At 42.8% G+C, this 23,008-nt stretch overlaps 1 protein-coding gene across 5 annotated transcripts in view; it reads right to left on the bottom strand.

Moving 5' to 3' along the window:
- ITPRID1 (ITPR interacting domain containing 1) overlaps positions 1-23,008 on the bottom strand; it is a 255,342-nt gene that overhangs the window by 118,888 nt on the left and 113,446 nt on the right. For all 5 annotated transcript variants that reach the window (XM_089682393.1, XM_089682396.1, XM_089682397.1 and 2 more), the window contains 2 exons: positions 15,792-15,843; positions 4,644-4,724 (listed from right to left, as the gene is read on the bottom strand). In XM_089682393.1, coding sequence (XP_089538519.1) covers positions 4,644-4,724; positions 15,792-15,843 — 133 coding nt within the window. The remainder of the gene's footprint in view (positions 1-4,643; positions 4,725-15,791; positions 15,844-23,008) is intronic.

Here is a 23,008-nt window from a genome sequence, read left to right as displayed (position 1 = left end):
CTGGACACAGCACCTGTCAAGGGCAGTGGAGTGCGGCTTGGCCGATCCAACCCAAAGGGAGCTTGCTCCGATGTAGATGTAGGCCCTAAGCTGTCCCTCCTCCTCTGGAACCTCTCCCTCTTGCTAGTGATGTCCCTGAGAGATAGGTATGCTGCCCTTACAATTGCAACCTCACTCTTGCACACCAAAATCCGAAGGCAGGGCCTTAAAAAGACTGTGTGACCAAAGATGGCTGCTAGGGTCATCTGGAACCAGTATAGCCAACCGGAATGCTGCCCCAGGGGCAGGGGCGGACTGACCATTTGGAAACTCTGGCACTGCCCGAGGGCCCGGGGTCAGTAGGGGGCCCCATCAGATGCCCCTGGTACCTTTTTCAAAGGCTTTTTTGAGTTTGGGCAAGGACACAGGGGGCCCATGATCCCCTATTGCCCGGGGGCCCCATGAGTTGTCAGTCCACCCCTGCCCAGGGGACCAAGGGAATCACAGAAATAATCCTGTTTCTCCTGACTTAATCCTCCAGCTGCATTACCGCTCCAGATGAGCAGCAGTGGAGAATGTAGACTGCATCTGCCTACACTTGTGTTCTCCGCTTTCCTCCCACACTCCAAAGATATTCTGGTAGGTTAATTAACTCCTGTCTAAATTGTCCCTAGTGCGTACGTATGTAAGTTAGGGACCTTAGATAGTAAGCTCTGTGAGGTCAGGGACTGAAGTGAACATACAATATATATGTAAAGCACTGTGTAAATTGACAGCATTATACAAGTCAGTGAAAAATCTAGGAGAAAATAATTAGATAAATAAAAGCTGCTATCACTATACCCTGATGCTAGGCACAATAAGAGTTAATGGATAGAGAGAAAACAGGTGGCGCACACACCTAGTGCATTATCCAAGGTTTATTGTAGGAGTGAAAGAGTAATAAAAACATACTCACAGACGAAGCATGTATCTAAAGAGCATAGAAAAATGACGATGGCCACAACGGCAGGCAAGGTGTTCTCACTGTCAGTGCGGTCAAATGGCTGACACGTTTCGGGGACGAATCCCTTTCCTCAGAGCTGATGACCAACCTCTGATGCAGATGTATGATGAATGGAAAGTAAGAGCCTTGCTGTTGATGCCTGAGGGCCGTTGTGGCCATTGTCATTTTTCTATGCTTTTTAGATAGCACAGGAATTTTATAGGGTAGAGAGAAAACAGGCATCAACAGCAAGGCTCTTACTTTCCATTCATCATACATCAGCATCAGAGCTGGTCATCAGCTCTGAGGAAAGGGATTCGTCCCCGAAACGCGTCAGCCATTTGACCGCACTGACAGTGAGAACGCCTTGCCTGCCGTTGTGGCCATTGTCATTTTTCTATGCTTTTTAGATACATGCTTCGTCTGTGAGTATGTTTTTATTATTCTTTCACTCCTACAATAAACCTTGGATAATGCACCACCTGTTTTCTCTCTATCCAGTGGCTGATTTCCCCGTCTGAGGAGGGCTGCGCCCCTGAAGCATTTCCTTTGGTTGTCGCTGTCCTGGTACCCTTGGCTTCCCTTTTGGCTGTGCATATCCTGAGGTGCTGGAGAGTACATACAATAAGAGTTAATATACTAAGGTGCAGTGCTCCATCAGTTAGGAAGTGAGAAGAAATAAATGCTTAGTTCCTAATATCATGAGGATCTCACCCAAACAACACTAACATTGTGTAAAACACTAAACACCAATCACATACTGTGACAAATGCGTAAAAAAAATCAATATACATGGACTCAGTACTGTAGCCAGGGGTGGACTGACCATTTGGAAACTCAGGCACTGCTTGAGGTCCCGGGGTCAGTAGGGGGCCCCATGAGATGCCCCTGGTACCTTTTTCATAGGCTTTTTTGAGTTTGGGCAAGGACACAGGGGCCCCATGATCCCCTATTGCCCGGGGGCCCCATGAGTTGTCAGTCCGCCCCTGACTGTAACAATAGAAGTACAAAAAAAAGTGATACATACATATGCAATATATGGAAAACAACAGAAAATGTAATCAGAGTAAAAAGATGAGAGTTCCTATGGCGGTACATAACCCCAGAACAGGGTAAAAAGAAGACAAATCCTCCCACAGGCAGTGCTGAAAAAATAAGATGGATTTTTCAGGCCATTATCATCAGATGCTTAAACGGTCCCCCAATTATCTACGGTCACACACAAGGCTTACCAGATTTACTGTGCAGTAAGAGCCGTGCCCCTGAATACATCATCAACGAACCCGGTTGGAAAGGAGCTGAGCCGGACACATGCTACTGCGCTTGCGCAAGGGAACTGCAAGCATCCTTTGTTGCTGGAATTCCATATTACTGTGTTCAGAGACATGCTGTATTACTTCTTGGCATTTGTAAGTTTTTAAGCCTTAATAAATTTACTTTTATGAGCGGTTTTATACTATGTGGAGCATCTTTTCTCTATGTGGAGCATCTTTTCTATTAGGCCTCGTGAACACAGGATGTTTTTGCAGCCACTTTTAGGGGCGTCAGGCATTTTTTTTTACTGCTTCCAAACAACTCTCCATGGTATCCTATGTGTCCATGCACAGATGGACTTTTAGAAGCTTTTAGTAGCAGTAGCGTTTACCAGCAGGAAAAAAAACCCCCAAGGCCAATGAGTCCAGGAGCAGCAGAGTTTTGGCAGAAAAAACGCTTGACGTGGCAAAACATGTCTAAACGCTAGGCGCGTTTAGCACTTGACCGGTAATTCATTTCAGTGGCCAAAATAAATGATCATTCTGGCCAATGAAATGAATTAACGCCCAAGCACTTGACGCTTGTAAAGGCGCCTAAACGCTTGTGAAAGAATTAGATACTTTTAGAAACGGCAGGCGTTTTTTCTGCAAGATCACTGTTGCCGGGAGGAAAGCTACTAGGAGAGTTTTTTTAACTTCCTTCGTGCATGAGGCCTTATATGCACATTGGTCCTGTGGAGCGTATTCCCGGAGGATTAGTGGTTTCCTGCAGGCTGTGGATACATGTGATGATAGCTAACCAGCTAAATTCCTGGCATTTCCTGTTGAAAATTGGAGGATGGAAGAGTACCTTTTCCTTGGGTGAGTTCCCACTAAACGCATTTGACCATTCTTATAAATTCTGGTAAGCCTTGTGTGTGACCATCTGGGTGACCTTTTAGGCATCCGATGGTGACGGCTTGAGAAGTCCATCCAATTTGTTCAACTCTGCCCGTGGGACTGGTTGTCTTCTTTTTTTCCGGTTCTGGAGTTAAATACCTCCATATGAACTCTCATCTTTTTACTCTCATTGAATTTTCTGTTGTTTTCCATATATTGCACATTTGTATATTATCAGGTTTTTTGCACTTATTTTGTTACAGTATTGAACTTATGCACAGTATATTGATTGTTTTACACATTTGTCACAGCATGTGATTGGTGTTTGGTGTTTTACACAATTCTAGTGTTGTTTGGATGAGATCCTGATGATATTAGGAACTAATGCAGGCCATAGATGGGTCGAAAGTCGGCCGATTCTTTGGCCGAAAAAAAAATTTTTTCGCACCGTTAATGGGTTAATTGGTCGGCCATTTTTCTGGATTTTGTCAGATTTTTTTGATTGGTAAAGTTGGAAAAAAATCGGCCGATTTTCACGGCAAGGATGGGCAAATCGGCCGATCTTTTTACTGATAAAAAATCTGCGCATGAGCCGTGACCTGCAAGAAAAAGAAGAAGAAGAAGAGGAAGAAGAAGAGGAAGAAGAGGAAGAGGAAGAAGAGGAAGAAGAAGAGGAAGAGGAAGAAGAAGAAGAGTAAGAAGAAGGAGAAGACGAAGAAGAAGAAAAGGAAGAGGAAGAAGAGGAAGAAGAAGAGGAAGAGGAAGAAGAAGAGGAAGAGGAAGAAGAGGAAGAAGAAGAAGAAAAAGAGAAAGAAGAAGAAGAGAAAGAAGAAGAGGAAGAAGAAGAAAAAGAAGAAGAAGAGAAAGAGAAAGAAGAGGAAGAGAAAGAAGAAGGAGAGGAAGAGGAAGAAGAAGAAGAAGAGAAAGAAGAAGAGAAAGAAGACGAAGAAGAAGAGGAAGAAGAAGAAGAGAAAGAAAAAGAGAAAGAAGAAGAGAAAGAAGAAGAATTCCAGTCCGCTATTATATTTGACATTAAAAAGTATTGTGGTTGCAACAATGTATCTATTTGTATCCGAAAAACCATCTGTATCAGAAATGGATACAAATAGATACAATGTTGCAACTGCAATACTTTCTAATGTCAAATATAATAGCGGGGCTCTCTGCAGGGACAGACGTAATTAAATGCCGGCCGTAGACGGGAAGAAAATCAGCTGATTTTTTTTACTGTTGGTGGTTACGTCGGCCTATTGAACGACCGATTTTTTCGTTTTTTTGTTGCCGGTTTTCTCCCCGCCTACGGCCTGCATTAGGGATTGATGTGAATGTACAGTATATATGTAAAGCACTGCATTAATTGACAGCGCTGTACAGTATAAGTACAATAAAAAATAAATTAAATTTTAAATAAATATATATATACATTATTATTTTAATATACATATCATATTGTTAGTTTTGTTGTGACATGAAACGGTTATTAAAAATAATAAAAAAATATTTCTATATAAGAGTACTTTTTATTGCTAAAGTGTTCTACAACCAACCTTTTAGGAGCGAATGCAGCAGGTTTTTCGTCTCCATCCCATTGGGCTGTGGGAGGTGTTTCCATGTATGATTGCAGAGAGCTGGACATGGGAAATGCACAAGATTATATTACTAAATCAACTCAATAACAACAACAATAATAATAATAGCAATAATTCAGCGGGACAAATCTATTCAGTTTGGCTTCGTTTCATTCCCGTATTAGAGAAAGAAATAAAAAAAATGGAGCATTAAAAAAAAATACATTCGCTGCAACCATCGCACATCGCCTTACTTTGGAAAACAAAATATGGTAGCATATTGTAGGTGCAAGAATAAAGGTGTTAGGTGTTAGCAAATGCTAATTATACTGCAAATGAGACAGAAGGTATTCTGTTTTATGACAGATGGTGAATCAGCTGCTAACCTTCAGGGAACACAGCTTCTTCAGCCATGACTTTCAAAATATATTATTTCTGAAATAATGTGTTCCTTTTTGAGCAATGTACAGCGGAGATCAAACTGCCTAGGCGGTCACATTGCAGAATACGCCGTTGATTAAGCGACTCTTCATCTGCTTTGGTTAGTACCTGGGCGTTGCTTAGAGAAAAATTCTGAAAATAATTTTCTTGAGATTCGCCTTAAAATGTGACAAAACAGTTAATTGCACGCCTATAAAAAAAATAGGCAACTTGTGTGTGTTTAATGAGCTATCTAGAGTTTCTGGTCATTAATCAGTCACAAAAGCCAGCGCTTGTAATACAAACAATGTTTCTGTATCAGCTTTTAAGTAAGCCATTACAAATACGCTCCAGCCCTTCATGTTTGTCTTTCCAAACTCTTCTTGGGAAATCATTTTCCTGTGTCTTCAATTTAGTTACAGATAGTGACGTCTCTTTTTATTGTCTGACTATTATTTGGTTCAAAACTATTCTTGGGAAATCATTTTCCTGTGTCTTCAATTTAGTTACAGATAGTGACGTCTCTTTTTATTGTCTGACTATTATTTGGTTGAATGTAGTTCTAGGCTATGTTTTAAGGAAGAGATTAGCAGAATTCCTGTTTTATGTTATTCTTGGCTTAATGATAGCATTGGCTTTTCATACCACAAGGGTATTTCCTGCTAGGGAAGCTTCTGGTGATACTGCTGCAACCCAGTTTAACCGCCTCCCGCCCGCCATATAGTCCAATGACGGGCGCAAGGCGGTTCTCTCATTCTGATAGGACATCATATTTTTGCCTGCTATAGCTGGCAAAATTGATCGATCAGGAAAAACCCAACAGGCTGATTGTACAGAAGTTGATCAGTAGATCAACTTCTGTACTACCAGGGAGCCCTTACATCACGGGTGTCAAACTGGTGGCTCTCCAGCTGTTGCCAAACTACAGTCCCATTGTCAGGGACCATCGCGACGCATGGGTCTACACATGCGTAGGTGTCTGTCAAGACATGCAGGCAGCAGGGCACTAGGACCCAGGCGCACTCATCGTCTATGACAGTACGGGGCAGGCACTAGGACCTAGGCTGCGCCTGTCAGGTGCAGGGTGGGCTACTTAAACCAGCCCTGCAAAGACACTTGTTGCTGAATGGTCTTTGCGTTTCCTGTTGCCTTTGTTGTGAGTACTCTGATCTGGATTGTCTGACCTTGTTGCCTTCTCCTGTCCTGACCCCTTGGCTTGCCTGACTCTGCTCCTGGATGCTCCCTTATAGATCTGATCTTCTGGTATTGACCCTGCGTGTGACCAGACTATCCCTTGCCTACCGTCTTGTACCGCACCGACCCGCTAGTTACCGACACGGCCTGTTTGACTCTGATCTTGCTCATCCATCCATCCATCCCTCAGGGATCCCCGGGCTTCCTCATATCAGACTCTTAACCCACAGGAGCCTCTGGCAGACTCCTCTACCTCTGGTAGAGATACCCGGTAGCTGCGACCTGGTCCCGGAGCGCTCCAAGTCCATCCCCACCATCAGGGGCCCTGGTGAACAAGTGTTCCGGTACTTAAACTCCGCACTCTGGGGAGGCTCTATCAGGGGACTGATAGAGGTGCTGTCATGTGGTCCGTTACACCCATGAGGCATTGCAAGATTGACAGTTACAAGCATGGCTCCCAAAGGCAGAGGCATGATGGAACTTGTAGTTTCACAACAGCTGGAGGGCCGCCAGTTTGACACCCCTGCCTTACATGGATCGAAATTTGTCTGGTCTCTGCTGAACTGGCCATATTTTGATCCATGCATGGCTGGCTTATGTCCAGAAGTAGATGCTGATATTGGATAATGTCGCAACAAATATGTTGCCATCCTTCCAAGGGAAAAGCAGATAAAGGCAATGTCAAGGGGATTACTGTGAGTCTCAGTAAGATGTAATAGTTACCTATGTTTCATTCACATTACCAAAGTTCTCCATACACTATTAGATTTTTCCCTCCAATCATGCTAAACAGTGTGGATGTTTACATTTTTTGCTGTGGCTATTGTATTCTGTCAGCTGGCACCAACAACTGTTAGAATAAACCAACAGTCACTGCATCTGTTTGGATGCAGCTGCTGCTTGGCTGACAATCTTCCACCCAACAATTTTTCAATCAAAGGATGTCGGTTGGGAGAGGGTGACAGGGCCATCCAACAAGTGAATTTTGGCTCGGCTATAGCTGGCGGCAATGAGCGATCGGGAAAAACCCAACGGGCTGGTTGTACAGACATTGATCAGTAGATCAATCTCAGTACTGCCAGAGTGCCCTTACATGGATCAAAATTCATCTGGTCCCTGCTGAACTGGCCAAATTTCGATCCATGCATGGCCGGATCAGAAGTAGATGCTGATATTAGATAACGACTCAGCAAATATGGTGCCATCCTTCCAATGGGAAAAGCAGATAAGGGCATTGTCACAGGGATTACTGTGAGTCGAAGTAAGGTAATAATTACTTATGTTTCACTCAGATTAACAAAGTTTGCCATACACTATCAGATTTTTCTCTCAATTCACGCTAAACACCGTGGATGTTTAAATCTTTTGCTGTTGCTAATGTCAGAATAAACCAACAGTCACTGAATCTGTTTGGATGCAGCTGCAACTTGGATGACAATTTTCAACCCAATAATTTTTCAATCAAGGGACGTTGGTTGGGAGAGGGCGACAGGGCCACCCAATGAGTGAATTTTGGCCTGTTCATCAAAAACCAACAGCTCTGAGGGTGTTGATTGCTTTATTAAAGCCAAGTTCCACCCAAAACGGTAATTTTCGCTTTAAGCCTTTGTCCTTCGCTCCCCATTAAGGATTGGCACCTTTGGGGAGCGGGTACCTGTCAAATTTGGGTACCTGCTCCTTCTGCTGCAATTGCCCAAGGCGATAGAAAATGGAAGTTGTCCTCCCCCCTCCCTCCCCGTAGTCTTGGGGGACATGTGACAGGTCCCAGAAGACGACGGGACCATTGACAAAGCGCAGCGCTACTCACGCATGTGCAGTGGGCACCCGGATGTGATCCCGCAAGCTGTCACAGCTGGGTGCCACGCTGAAGATGCCGGCGCCTGGGAGAGAAGATGGTCAGTGAAACTAGCTGCGGTGAGGACACCACTGGACCAAGGGACAGGTAAGTGTCTGTATTTTAAAAGTCAGCAGCTACAGTTTTTGTAGTTGCTGACTTTTTTTTTTTTATTGAACTGGAACTCCACTTTAAGTACTTACCGTATTTTTCGCTACATAAAACGCACTTTTTTCCCCCCAAAAAAAGGGGGGGAAATGTCAGTGCGTCTTATGGAGCGAATATGGAGCGGCCGGTCCGGTATTTCCACCGCGGCCGTGTCAGAATACCGGGCCGGCCGCTCAGCTCTGCAGCGGGACATTATGGAGATGACTGCTGACCTTTGGGGAGGGGGGGAGCGGGTACCTGAATTTGACAGGTACCCGCTCTTACTTCTTTGTTCTTTGACCTTACCTGTTCCTCTATCCAGCGGCGTGCTGTCTACCCGGCTTCTGTAGTGTGGGCACTGGGCATGACAGCCGGGTGCCAAGTGCGCATGCGCAAGAAGCGGTGCTTTTTGTGAATGGTAAGGCGGCACCTGGGACACATGACAGATCCCAGAAGCCGCCGGACCAATCACAAAGCGCAAGTGCTTCTCGCTCATGCGCACTGGGCACCCGGCTGTCATGCCGAGCGCCATTACAGAAGCCGGGAAGACAGCGCGCGGCTGGATCGAGGAACAGGTAAGATCAAACAAAAACTCTGCGGAAGTAAGAGCGGGTACCTGTCAAATTCAGGTACCCGCTCCCCACCTTTCCAAAGGTCAGCAGTCATCTGTACTGTCCGCAGTCTCTGGTCATCCCTGTGCTGTCCGCAGTCTCTGGTCATCCCTGTACTGTCCGCAGTCTCTGGTCATCCCTGTGCTGTCCGCAGTCTCTGGTCATCCCTGTGCTGTCCGCAGTCTCTGGTCATCCCTGTGCTGTCCGCAGTCTCTGGTCATCCCTGTGCTGTCCGCAGTCTCTGGTCATCTCCTGTACTGTCTGCAGTCCATTAGTTCAGAAATTTTTTTTTTCCTGATTTCTGCCTCTAAAACCTAGGTGCATCTTATGGTCAGGTGCGTCTTATGGGGCCAAAAATACGGTAGTTTGACTGGATAAGGAATAGGAAATATATTAAGGTGATAGACACACTCAAAACCGTAAGAGACTTCTGAGAATGTTGATCTCCTGTTTCTCCACTTTGCTCAGTAGTTGACCTCTACGTCACTACAGCGCTCTGTAATGATGGTAGCAGAAACCATTGAGTTCAGTGGGAGACCAGAAGATCAACACTCTCAAAAGTCTCTTCGAGTTCCTAAAAATGTTAGTGTTGGGTCAAATGGTCGGGATTAAGGCATAGGTTAAAGTAGTTGTAAAGCCTGAAGGTTTTTTTACCTCCATGCATTCTATGCACAAAGGTAAAAAACCTGTAGTATGCAGTTCCCGAAAAACAGCAAACTCAAATACTCCTACGCTTGGGGATGGACTACGTCTAGGATGTCCTGGAATATGCACTCCTTGCTGCCCTCAACGGACCGGGGTAGGCCAAATGCACTGAATACAAAGAAAACAAACAGACAGATAATGTACTAGGCCAGGGCGCCCTCTGTTTGTTTTCTTTGTATCCAGTATGCAGTTCCCCCCTGCAGCCCTCCTAATACTTACCTGAGCCTAATCTCGATACAGCAATGGGCACAAGAGCAGCTGCTGTGCCGGATCTCTGCCTCCTCATTGGCTCTCACTGCTGTCAATCACAGCCAGCGAGGAGGGAGCGAGAAAGGCCAAGCCCCATTCTGTATTTCTAGTGGACACACAGAGTGGGGCTCAGGAATGAGCATGCACAAGTTCCCCCATAGCAAGAGGCTTGCTATGGGGGCACTCAGAGGGGGGAGGAGCCCAGTGTACCTGCGAGGGGCCCACGAAGATTAGGATCCAGGCTGCTCTGTGCAAAACCATTGCACAGAGTAGATAAGTATAACATGTTTGTTAACGTAAGCCTTTAGTATCACTTTACGGTTTGACCGTGTTGAAAAGGTGTCATGGTTTAGGACTCAGGAGTGGGCAACTGTGGCCCTCCAGCTGTTGTAGAACTACAAGTCCCATGAGGCATTGCAAAACTAACAGTTACAAGCATGACTCCCAAGGCAGAGGCATGATGGGACTTGTAGTTCACCAACAGCTGGAGGGCCACAGTTGCCCACCCCTGGTTTAGGTCATTATTTTAGGGCTTAAGATGACTGTAATGGGTTGGAACATAAGTAAACGGTTGCTAGGTGTTGATAAATGGGTTTTAGGAATTGCATTCAATATTTTAGGATTTAAGTAAATTTACAGACTTGAGGGGGGGGGGGGGTAAGTAGTAGGGGATGATTTATAACTAAGGATACTTGGTATCATAGGGACACTGTCATTTAGGTGAACCAAAAGATTTATAAGTGCTCACAGTATGGAGGGGTCTGTACAGTTAGTTACAAAGCTGCAGAGGAATTTGTGATGTAACAATCATTTTTATTTAAAAAATCTCTCCATGCATAGGAGGAAGAGCCACACCAAGCCGTGACGTCATGCCGCCGGAGCAACGTGGAGCTCCGGCGGCCATCTTACTACACCAGTCGGTCAGTTCCTAACAGACTACTGTCTGCAATGATTCTTATGTTTTTATACCCTGATGCATCCTAATAAAATCATTTAAATATACTACACTATGGGAGTATCCTTTTCATCCCCTGGGGGAGCACTCTAGCCCACAGACCCACTCCAAGGACGGATTACTACTACCCAGGCCAACCAGAGGGATAATATCCATCAGGAATACATAGGGGGACCCCTAGTGGAAGAGGATCATCTACCTCAGACCAAGCAGAGGGAGGACCACCCACTATCAGACGACATCTGGATGATTTATATACAAAGCGCATTTATTATGCGCGTCCGGTGAGTGCGCATTGCTTTATCACTATCACACAGATACCGGACATCCAAGTCACCTTGAGCACTTATATCCTATATAGATTTGCTGGACTTTCCTTTGTTTTTTGAACTTTTATGAATATATTTATTACTGATTCAATAAGGATCTAATTTCTTTTCATTGATTTTACTATCGAGCGCTGCACTTTATATATACATTGCCTTCTCCTAGGGTCATTGGTACCTTTTCTGTGCATAGCAGCTTGTTGCTTTTTTTACTTAGGCGCTTGTACTACTCTCTATAATCCCTACTTTTAAGTACTTAGTCTGGATTGATAAAGAATAGGAAAAAATATTAAAGTGACAGATATCTGTACTTACAATGACTACATATCATGCAGTTAAAAAAATTAAATCTCCCGGATTAGTGGGATGTAACTGAATATAAATAAAAGTCTTTTTCAAGCATGTGAGTGGGTGCTGTTCATCATTACAACAGTCATTTATTCAGAGGTGTATCCTAATAGGGTAGTATTGTGTCTACTATATGGGGCAAAGTATTCTATTAAAGACAGAACATATTTTCACAGAATGTATTTATAGTAAATGCCCTCATGAAATATAAACCCTAATTTTGCATAACGTTTGCATTACCCTGTATACATCAATGCTGTAACTTTTGTACAAGTTATTAACCCTTTTATCTGTTCTGTTTGAGGATTAAATTACAAATACACAGCTGGGCTGATTGCTTAAACAATTTGAGAATCCTCACACAATAAATTGTGTAATTTTTTTTTTTCAATTATTTAACCACTTGCCCTCCTGAGGATTTACCCCCCTTAATGACCACGCCTCTTTTTGCTACTCGGCGCTGCACTAATTCAACTGATAATTGCGCGGTCATGCAATGCTGCACCCAAACGAAATTTCACACAAACTTTTTTTCACACAAATAGAGCTTTCTTTCGGTGGTATTTGATCACCTGTGCACTTTTTATTTTTCACGCTATAAACAAAAAAAGACCACAAATTTTGAAGAAAAATAATATTTTTTACTTTCAGCTATAAAAAATATATAGTAAACTCAAAGTTGGTTATAAATTTAGGATAAAATGTATTCTGCTCCATGTTTTTGGTAAAAAAAATCCCAATAAGTGTATATTGATTGCTTTGTGTGGAAGTTATAGCGTCTACAAACGATGGTATAGATACTGCAATTTACGCCATTTTTCTGCTATACAGCGCTGTGCTAGTTTGACGGACAATTGCGCGGTCATGCAATACGGTACATAAATGAAATTTACATCCTTTTTTTCACACAAATTGAGCTTTCTTTCGGTGGTATTTGATCGCCTGTGCGGTTTTTATTTTTTGCGCTATAAAAAAAAAGGCTGACAATTTTGAGGAAAAAAAACAATATTTTGGACTTTTTTCTATAAAACATGTCCAACAAAAAAAATTTAAAAATCAAATTTCGTCATAAATGTCAGCCAAAATGCATTCTGCGGCATGTCTTTCCTAAAAAAAACCCCCAATACGTGTAAATTAATTGGTTTACGTTAAAGTTATAGCGTTTACAAATGGCGGGAAAGATACTGGGATTTTTAATTTTTTTACAATAATAATGGCGGCGTTCAGCGACATATGGCGGTGATCAGCGACTTATAGCGGGACTGCGGCGGACATTCTGACACTGGGGGGGAACTGACTTGGGGTCACTGACATCCTCAGTGACACCAATACAGTGATCAATGCAAAAAAAAAAAAACACTGCCACTGTACTAATGGCACTGGGGAGGAAGGGGTTAACTTTTTTATTTACTGAAAGGGTTAACTGTGTGAGGGGAGTGTTTTACTAGGGGGCGGGGGTGTGTACTTCACGGGAAACCACTGATCCGGAGAGATAAACTCTTCTCTCCGGCTCAGCATGTCAGGAGCTGACAGGGAACTGACAGAAAGCACAGCTACTGCATCCCTGCTCTCTGTCAGTGATTGCCGCTAATCGCCAGGACACAGCCTGTAACGATCGGCGGGACAGGTAGGGCGGTGGCGCGCCTCGCGCGTGCCCCCTACCTGTTTTGCAAACATACATTTTAAAACATGGTTTTGCCCAGCCGCGCCTCCCTGCCAACATATTTCTACAGTGGCTGGTCGGCTAGTAGTTAAGCATATGCAGATGAAATAAGTAAAAAAAATGCTTTTCACATGATTGGATAATTTAAGCAAATATTCACATAATTTATTGTTTGAAGATTCTCAACTTCTTTAGTTAAATCAGCCTCTGTGTATATTCTAATCAGAGCAAACACCATATCTTATACTTTGATGCACAAATTGCAGAGCATGTAACTAAGATGCTGATCGTTCCATATAAAAATTGCAGGCTGTAAATTGAACTGTACATCACCAATGTACAAAACCATCGCAATAATCTGCAATAACTACTTGGTGAAGGTCAGATTTGCAACATTTTAAATATGCCCCTAAATGTTACCTCGAACTTCGAACTTAATGCAAGTCTATGGGACTTAAACTTGTAAATTCAAAAGTGCCCATTTTGAAGGTATATATGCAAGTTATTGGCCATAAAAGGGGTATGGAGACTTGGGTACTGCCCTGAGGGACATGAATCAGTGAAAACACATTTTTTTTGTTCAAAAAGTACTATTTTTAACTGGTTGCCGCCCAGCCACAGTGTTTTTACTGCAGCAGGGCGCCGTTTTTTAACGTTGCTCTGCAAAACAGGTAGGGGGCGCGCGCGAGGTGCGTGCCAGCCCTACCCATCCTGCCGATCGCGGCAGCGGGTGTCCATCACTGGGTCCCGGCGGGTCATTACCCGCCGGGTCCCGGCGATTACCGGCAATCACTGACAGGCACGGCTGCATTGTTTACACTGCAAGTCTGCTCTCTGTCAGTTCAGAGCACGCTGAACCTGAGAGAGGAGTTTATCTCTCGGGATCAGCGTGTTCCTGTGAAGTACACACCCCCGCCCCCTAGTAAAACACTCCCCTCACACAGTTAACTCTTTCATTACCTAAAAAATGTTAACCCGTTCCTCCCCAGTGCCATTAGTACAGTGTCAGTGTGTTTTTTTTTTGCACTGATCACTGTATTGGTGTCACTGGGGATGTCAGTGACCCCAAATCAGTTCCCCCCCAGTGTCAAAACTGTCATAAATCGCTGATCACCGCCATAAGTCGCTGATTGCCGCCATTATTAGTATAATAAGAAAAAAATCCCAGTATCTTTCCCACCATTTGTAGACGCTATAACTTTCACGTAAACCAATTAATTTACACGTATTACAAGAAGAAGCACATTAAGGTCCTGGAGTGGCCCAGTCAGTCTCCAGGTCACAATCCTATAGAAAATTTATGGAGGGAGCTGAAACTTTGAGTTGCCAAGCAACAGCCAAGAAACCTTAGGGATTTAGAGAAGATCTGTAAAAAGAGTGGACCAAAATCCCTCCTGAGATGTGTGTGAACCTGGTAACCAAACTACAAGAAACGTCTCACCCATGTGTTTGCCAAAAAGGGTTTCTCTACCAAGTACTAAGTCATGTTTTGCTTGGGGATCACATACTTACTATACCCACTGAATTGTAACTCAGTTTATACATTTGTATTGTGTTTTTTCTGGATTTGTATTTGATATTCTGTCTCTATCTGATATATTTTTTATTTAATATTACAATTATCAGATTGATTTTTAGACACGAGTCATAGAATATTTTGATTTAATTATTAGATTTATGTTTATTGATATAGTGGAGCGCAGCACATATTTATTATTTTAAATCAGTTATATGCACTATTATATGAGTAAGTGTTTGGTGTCAGTGAACCATGTGTGTATCAATTTAATTTGATTCATTATTCAGGCACTTTTTTATTCACCATAGTAGCTCGCAAGCACATTTTACAAATTTTTTCATTATGACACCAAAGGGTATATTTATCAAGTATTGAATGTGACTTTCATCAAACATTTACTGGTGAGTTTTCACCAAGCATTTTAACCACTTTAACCAGAGGATTTACCCCCCTTCCCTTCCATTTTTTGCGATACGGTGCTGTGTTAGTTTAACTGACAAATGCGCTGTTATGCAATGCTGCATCCAAATGAAATTTAAAATACACATATGATAAAAATTATAGAAAACTTACAAAATCTGAAGGGGATCAAATAATTATTTTCCCCACTGGAGGTGTGAACCAGGCCTAAGAAACCTGTGTCACAGACTTGCCCCCTCACCCCCCTTATACTTACTTGAGGCCCATCGTGGTCCAGCACTGTGCATGAGAGCTGCGGCTCTCCTGGCTTTGTCCCTTTGTCCCATTGGCTCTTCCTCCTGTCAAGCATTTACAGTGATGAGTGAGCAGAGGTTGGGGCTGATTTCCACTCTCTGTTAATGAATGCAGCATCGGGGCTCGGGAGCGAGCCCACATGAGTGCGCCACTGGAAATCGACTTCCTATTGGGGGCACCAACAAGAAAGGAGGAGCCAGGAGCATTGTCAGAGGACCCAAAAAGAGGAGGATTGGGGCTGCTCTGTGCAATTCTATTGTGCAGAGCAGTTAAGTATAGACATGTTTGTTATTTATAAAAAAAAATCCTTTACAACCGCTTTAATAATAGTAATAAAGTAGTTATACTTCTATAGTCAATTTACTGTTGTATACAAGATAGTCTCCTAAAAAAAAAATATATGCAACTTCACAGTGAACAGAGAAAATACAAGTGAGCTTGCCTCATATAATCTTTCACAGATAGTTTGATCATCCCCATTTTGCATGCCGAGCCTAAACAATAAAAAGGAAAGAATGGTTGAATGGAAATATACTGCGATCAAATGGTGCATTTATACAATGCTGTTTACATAACCAAATGCATGTGTTTGTATATATAGACAGTACTTGTATCTTTGTGTAATAATGGAATGTTAAAACTACCAATATAGTATCATAGATACATGGAAACATTTGCATAGGGGTTATTTTTGGTTAGTGTGCAGGAATATAATAGGCACAGCATATTCTTCCTTATATGATCAGTGAAGACTTGTAATAACTATCATTCATCCTAGGTGATGATAGGGAACAGTGAGTGACTCATATTGAAAACATCAAAGCAGGAATAAGCACGCAGCCTATGGGATATTAATGTGGCCATATATACCAAGTGCTGGGCTGGATTCCAATAACTGGAGGCTTTCTGCTTACAATCTTATAACAACACATAGAAAATATTACTTTATATTTTTAATATTATTTATAGGCAGGGTGGATTTGATTTAAATCAAACTGATTTAAATCACGATTTAAATCACTAGTCAGTAAGGCTGGATTTAAATCCTAGTTTTCTACATAAAGACTAATTCTTGCTGGTATAACTTTAATATACAAGTAGATGAAGATTTTTAGAATAACAACTTTTCATATTAGTTTTTTTATCCCCAGTTTAATAGGTTAATCACTCATATTTGGACAACTTTTCTGTTGTACTTAGGAAGGAGAAAAATAATCATTACCTTAATAATAACAATTTAAATAGATTTATTCAACTGAAACAATAACATTCCAGCATATGTGATTTGCTTAAACATCCATGTTTGGTAACTAATTTGGCTAAACAAAATATATATATTTGAAGAAACTTAGACTGTCAGCCCCTTCCTCCTCACACTGTCGGCCCCTCCCTCCTCGCACTGTCGGCCCCTCCCTCCTCACACTGTCGGCCCCTCCCTCCTCGCACTGTCAGCCCCTCCCTCCTCACACTGTCAGCCCCTTCCTCCTCACACTGTCGGCCCCTTCCTCCTCGCACTGTCAGCCCCTCCCTCCTCACACTGTCAGCCCCTTCCTCCTCACACTTAGTTTCACTTTCTTCTTGTGCAGATCTATTCCACTCCAAACAATCAGAAAAATATTGTTTCTATTCTATTCACTGAACTTCTTGAAACTTAGCACTGAAGGGGTTGATTCTGTATTCATAGGTTTGTAGAAGTTAGGATGAAGGTCTTTTTCTTAACTCTGTTCATGTTATAACATTTTTGCTGTGAAGAAGAGGCATGTGATCTCCGCTGAGTCCAATTCAGTTTTGAGGACTGCAAAAGTAAACCAATCATCTGTGATAATATCTTGTAGGCAGAGAAACTGCCCAATAATCTTACAGAAACCTCTGGAAGAGCATGACATTGTGAATGGATTCATGGAATTTATTTACCAAAAAAATGAAACATATACAGCCTTATTCTACATAATTAAAAAGCTAATCTTTATTTCATGATGGAATAACCTTTGGATGGTAATATATTTTCCTCAAAAAGCAATTACTTTAAAAAATCCAATTTAAATAAAAAAAATCCGATTTAAATAAAAAAAATCCGATTTAAATCAAACAAATCAGATTTTTAAAAAAAAATCATTGATTTTTATCCACCCTGTTTATAGGTCATGTTTACTTATGATATTTGAGCCTAGGTATTAATTACAGTTTTTATAGATTTTTATGTTTTGTAGATGTTTTGTAAATACTGAATCTTATTGGCTTGTTTCCAGATATATACTTCAGTAAACTATTTAATAAGGTTGAACGTTACCAACATCAGAAACTCTTTTTCTATACCCTATGAAATATAAAAACCTGACTGTGATGTAAATACGTATATATGCTTTAGCTGGAGTTGGCTTTTAATAGTTACATTTTATGTTCTGTTAGCGGCTTAAGCTAGCTGGTTCAGCAGGGACCAAGAAAATTCATTTTTTTTCAAAAAGAAGTGAATTTCACAAAGTACAATACTGTATCAAATGACAGCATGAATTAAATTCTAAATAAGATAATTCTTGGAGTGTATCAGCATTTAATTTAATCTATATACCTAGAATAACCATCTATTTCTTGTATACTCATATCTATTCATATTCATTCATATGTATGCTTGTATACTCATAATCCATTAAAAGAGAAAAGTGGGGGAGGGCTTGTCATTAAACATATCCCCAGCTCATCATGTCATATCATGTGAATCCAAGGAGGTTAGATTTCCAAAAATGTTAGTTACACAGCTCAACAAAAGAAAAAATCTTTTTTCTTGGTGCCTTGGTTTTTAGACCTGTTCTCGGGGTTTTTTGGGGCACGGATTCAGAAAATTTCATTGGCTATACTGTATCAGCTTTAGCCTCTTAGACAGGCCCGGACTGGCCATAGGGCACAACGGGTATTTGCCTGGTGGGCCGGGGCCTCCTGGATAGGAGAGAGCCGGGTGACACATTGAGGACCGTGCACTTCTCGGTTCCTCTATGTGCCACCCGGCTACCTCTCCTATTAATCTCCTGCATGCCCTGGGCACCTGTGTATGCTTCCCCTGAGCCAGCCCCCCCTCATCTCCTGAAGCGCTGCGGGGACCTGTCAGGATAGACTGTGCCCAGTGCTTACAGTCCCCCCTCCCCGCCACAGAAGGGAGAGGAGAGAGAAAGCTGGTTCTGCCCCTCCTCCTGTCCTCCCCTCCTGTGTCTTCCCCACCCAAACTCCCTGGCAGCCTTGTGTCTTCTCTCCCCCCTTCTTCTTTCTTTCTCTCTCTCTCTCTCCTGTTTCTCTCCTTTCTTTCTTTCTTTCTCTCTCTGTTTTCCATTTCTCTCATTTTTTTTCTTTTTCTTTCTTTTTCTTTCTTTACTTCTCTCTTTCTTTCTCTCTCCCTCGGTCTCCTGTTTCTCTACTTTCTTTCTTTTTCTGTACTTCTTTCTTGCTCTTTCTTTTTCTGTACTTCTTTCTTTCTCTCTCTTTCTTCCTTCCTTTCTTCACTTCTCTCTTTTCTCTCTCTCTCTCTCTTTCTGTCTCCTGTTTCCCTCCTTCCTTCCCTCCTTTTTTTTTCTTTCTTTCTCTCCTTCCTTATTTCCCTCTGTCTTTCCTTTCCCTCCTTCCTTCTTTCTTTGTCCGTCTCTCTCTTTCTTTCTCTCTCTTTCTCTCTCTCTGTCTCCTGTTTTTCTCCCTCCTTCCTTCTTTCCCTCCTTCATTTTTTCCTTCCTTCCTTCTGTCCTTCCTTCTTCCTTTCCTTCCTCCTTTATCTCCATCCTTCCCCCTTTCTTTTCCTCCTTCCTTCCCCCTTTCTTTTCCTCCTTCCTTCCTTCTTTCTCCCACTCTGTCTCCTGTTTCTCTCCCTCCTTCCTTCTTTCCCTTTTTCCTTCTTTCCCTTTTTCCTTCTTTCCTTCCTTCCTTCTTTACCTTCCTCCTTCCCTCTTTCTTTCCTTCACTCTTTCCTTCCTTCCTTCTTTCTCTCTCTTTCTCCCTCTCCATCTCCTGTTTTTCTCCCGCCTTCATTCTTTCCATCCTTCATTCTTTCCCTCTTTCCATTCTTCCTTCTTTCCCTCTTTTTTTACCTCCCTCATTCCTTCTTTCCCTCCTTCCTTCTTTCTTTCTTTCTCTCTCTCTTTCTTTCTTTCTTTCTTTCTTTCTTTCTTTCTTTCTTTCTTTCTTTCTTTCTTTCTCTCTTTCTTTCTTTCTCCCTCTCTGTCTCCTTTTTCTCTCCCTCCTTCCTTCTTTCCCTCTTTCTTTACCTCCCTCCTTCCTTCTTTCTTTCCTTCCTTCCCCCTTTCTTTCCCTCCTTCATTCTCTCTCTTTCTTTCTCTCTCTCTGTCTCCTTTTTCTCTCCTTTCACTCCCTCCTTCCTTCTTTCTGTCCTTCCCTCTATCCTTCCTTCTTCCCCTCTTTCCTTTTTCCCCTCCTTCCTTCCTTCTTTCCCTCCTTCATTGGAAAAGATATTGCTGATCAACTTGTTCTTCTGTTCCCTAGTTTGTGTTTTTGCGTACAAGTTAGCATATATAGTGAGAATGTTTAGATACTTCCATTTGTAATTTTACATCTGAAAAACTGTACTCTAAAATATAAGTGATTAATTGTATTATAGGTATGATTGCATAGGAGGTGTATGTAGCATCCCCCCTTAGAGGTTTCTGATGAATTGGGCCCCCCTATAGTCCTGCACAGTCAGTCATTCAGCATTTTCCACACAAGCTTGCATTCAGAGACAGAAAACAGTCCTTGAGCATTGGTTTTGTTATTTATTGATGGGATTAGAACTTGGATAGGGTAAGGGGGGTATAGGAGGCCCAAAGGGAACCGATATCTGTGGACAACTTCCTGAACTATTCACACGCTTCTCTTCTCTGACACAGTCTCTGTTGGAGTGCTAGCCAGCATCTCCTAGTTGTACCACACCAGGCTAGACGAACTCTTCTTCACCCAGCAATCTGGACACTTTTTTCCTGAGCAGGGGATCTGGTTCCTGTTCCTTTAAATGATGTGAACAATCACTGTTATGGGGCTAATCTGGTGTCCTACCAGAGTGCTCCTTCCCCTATCTGCCCAGGGGATGTAGGTGTATTCACTCAGATACTCTCCTGTACCACTTGCGGGTTGGCTACTGCTACCAGGCCAATCAGCTGGGCTGCTCCTTCCCGGCCATACAGGTGGGTCTAGCTCAGGGGGCCAGTGAGTCCTTCGTTTTCCGTCTTTCCAGCTCCAGGCTCGCAGGCAGGCCAAATCCCACTAGGACTCCTGGCAGCCTTCTTCCTCCAGCTTCACATCTTCCTCCAACTCTCTACACCTCTCCCACCACCACACTCCTGCTACTGAGCAGGTTCCTACACTTTTAAGGGAGTCCCAGACCCTTGCCAAGCCTTCTGTTGGGGATTGGCTGAGGTCCGTCAAGAGTGCAGCCAGCCACTCCTCAGATCCACCCACTGCCTCCAAGGCTCTCCTCAAAAAACTTCAGAACAGGGGGAAATTTCAGTGGGGCTATCCTGCAGAGTCTTTCAGCCCTGACCACAATTTGACTCATCTGGCTATTACACCTGAGCTCCTAACAGGACCTAACCATTAGTATTTAGCTTCCCCTAGCTAAATTAGGAGGGTGCTACATGTATGTTGTATATATTGCCACTTAGTATTTCATTTTTGCAGATCGAGTACCATAAAGGTTATTACCCCTTCAGTCTCCTTTAGCATCACAAGCCTACTGAATGACATATCGGATTGGATGTCACTCCACTTCCTCAAACTAAACTGAGCTCCTAGTTTTCCCACCAGCCCGCGCCCCCCCCCCCCCCCCGACTTCTCCATCACGACCAACAATGCCACCATCAGTCCCACCCCGCAAGCCAGAGTACTAGGTGTCATCCTAGACTCCAATCTGTCTTTCCAGCCCCAGGTCCAATCACTGACAAAATCATGTAGACTTCACCTCCGCAACATCTCCAAGATACGCCCGTTCCTAACCCCGGAAACCACTAAGCAACTCATTCACTCCCTTGTTATATCTCGCCTTGACTATTGTAACTCCCTCCTCACTGGCCTACCTTATCACAGGCTATCCCCTCTTCAGTCTATCATGAATGCTGCTGCCAGACTCATCCACCTTACTAACCGTTCTGTATCTGCCACCCCTCTCTGCCAATCCCTCCACTGGCCTCCATTCAGTATCCTCCACTCCTCTCTGCCAATCCCTCCACTGGCCTCCACTCAGTGTCCTCCATCCCTCTCTGCCAATCTCTCCACTGGTCTCCACTCGGTGTCCTCCACCCCTCTCTGCCCCAATCCATCAGACTACTCCATCACCTACTCTCCTCACCTTTAGGCACACCCTGAAAACCCACCTCTTCAGGGAAGCCTACCCCACCCTCAGCTAATTGCCGATCTCCTCCAGTCTTCCCACCACTCCATCCCCCACAGCTATTTCCTCTTGTACCACCATCCCCTCCCTCCTAGATTGTAAGCTCCAAGGAGCAGGGCCCTCGAACCCCTCGTGTATTGAATTGTATTGTTATTGTACTGTCTCGAGTACTGTCTCCCATTGTAATGTACAGCGCTGAGCGAACTATTGGCGCTTTATAAATCCTGTATAATAATAATAATAATAATAAATACTTTATTAGGTGTTCCTTTCATGCTACAAGGAGGTTAAATAAAACACTACATTCAAATATCCTTATTTCTTTATGGGAAACCCGAGTGAAGAGTGTTATATGGCATTTATGTTGTATCTCAAAAACTAGAGCTGATAGGAAAAATTTGGTGACATTTTTGGGATCAGTGGGTGAAAGTTACACAGGAACAGGTCTAACATTTGAGGCACCAAAATGTGTGTCGGCCTGTGTTATCATATAAAGTAGCGATCAACTCTTCTAATCTTTGTAGATGTTGCATTTTGTCTACCCATTCACGACGAGACCCTCTTTAGTCGTATTTATAGAACCCGGAGGGATTGATAGTAATGCAATTTGAGGGGTGCCAGTTATCTTAGCATCTAATATGTGATTGTATATCTTAAAAATGGCTGTCCAAAATGATGTAATACTAAGATATGCATCCTAATTCAGGCCATAGACGGGGAGAAAACCGGCCTAAAATTCGTCCAAAAAAATAATCGGCCGATTTTCGGATCGTTAGTGGCTGAATTGGTCGGCTGGTTTTCTTGATTTTGACACATTTTTTTAATCGTTCATGTTGGGAAAAAAAACGGCCGTTTGTGCCCATCGGCTGATTTTCACGGCGATGATGGGCAAATCGGACGATCTTTTTCCCGATTAAAACAATGCGCGTGAACCGTGACCAAAGAAAAAGAAGAACATCTGTATCTATTTGTATCCATACAAATAGATACAATGTTTGCAACCGCAATACTTAGAAATGTCAAATCTATTAGTGGTGTCCCTGCAGAGAGCTCCGCTATGATATTTGACATTTAAAAGTATAAGGGTTGCAACATTGTATCTATTTGTATCCGAATAGAAACATCTGTATCCGAAATGGATACAAATAGATACAATGTTGCAACTTTTTCTTTTTATTATTCGTATTCTATTTCTTCTTCTTTTAAATGTTAAATATAGCGGAGCTCTCTGCATAGACACCGCTATTATATTAATTGCCGTCCGTAGACGGGACGAAAATCAGCCAACTTTTTTTTACCAA

This window comes from Staurois parvus, unplaced genomic scaffold, assembly GCF_062004578.1.
Source record: "Staurois parvus isolate SC_StPar_1 unplaced genomic scaffold, SC_StPar_1.0 ptg000288l, whole genome shotgun sequence".
In the NCBI taxonomy this organism is placed as follows: Eukaryota; Metazoa; Chordata; class Amphibia; order Anura; family Ranidae; genus Staurois; species Staurois parvus.
The sequence above is the reverse complement of the archived record's forward strand: the minus strand, read 5'-3'. Positions and strand labels throughout refer to the sequence as shown.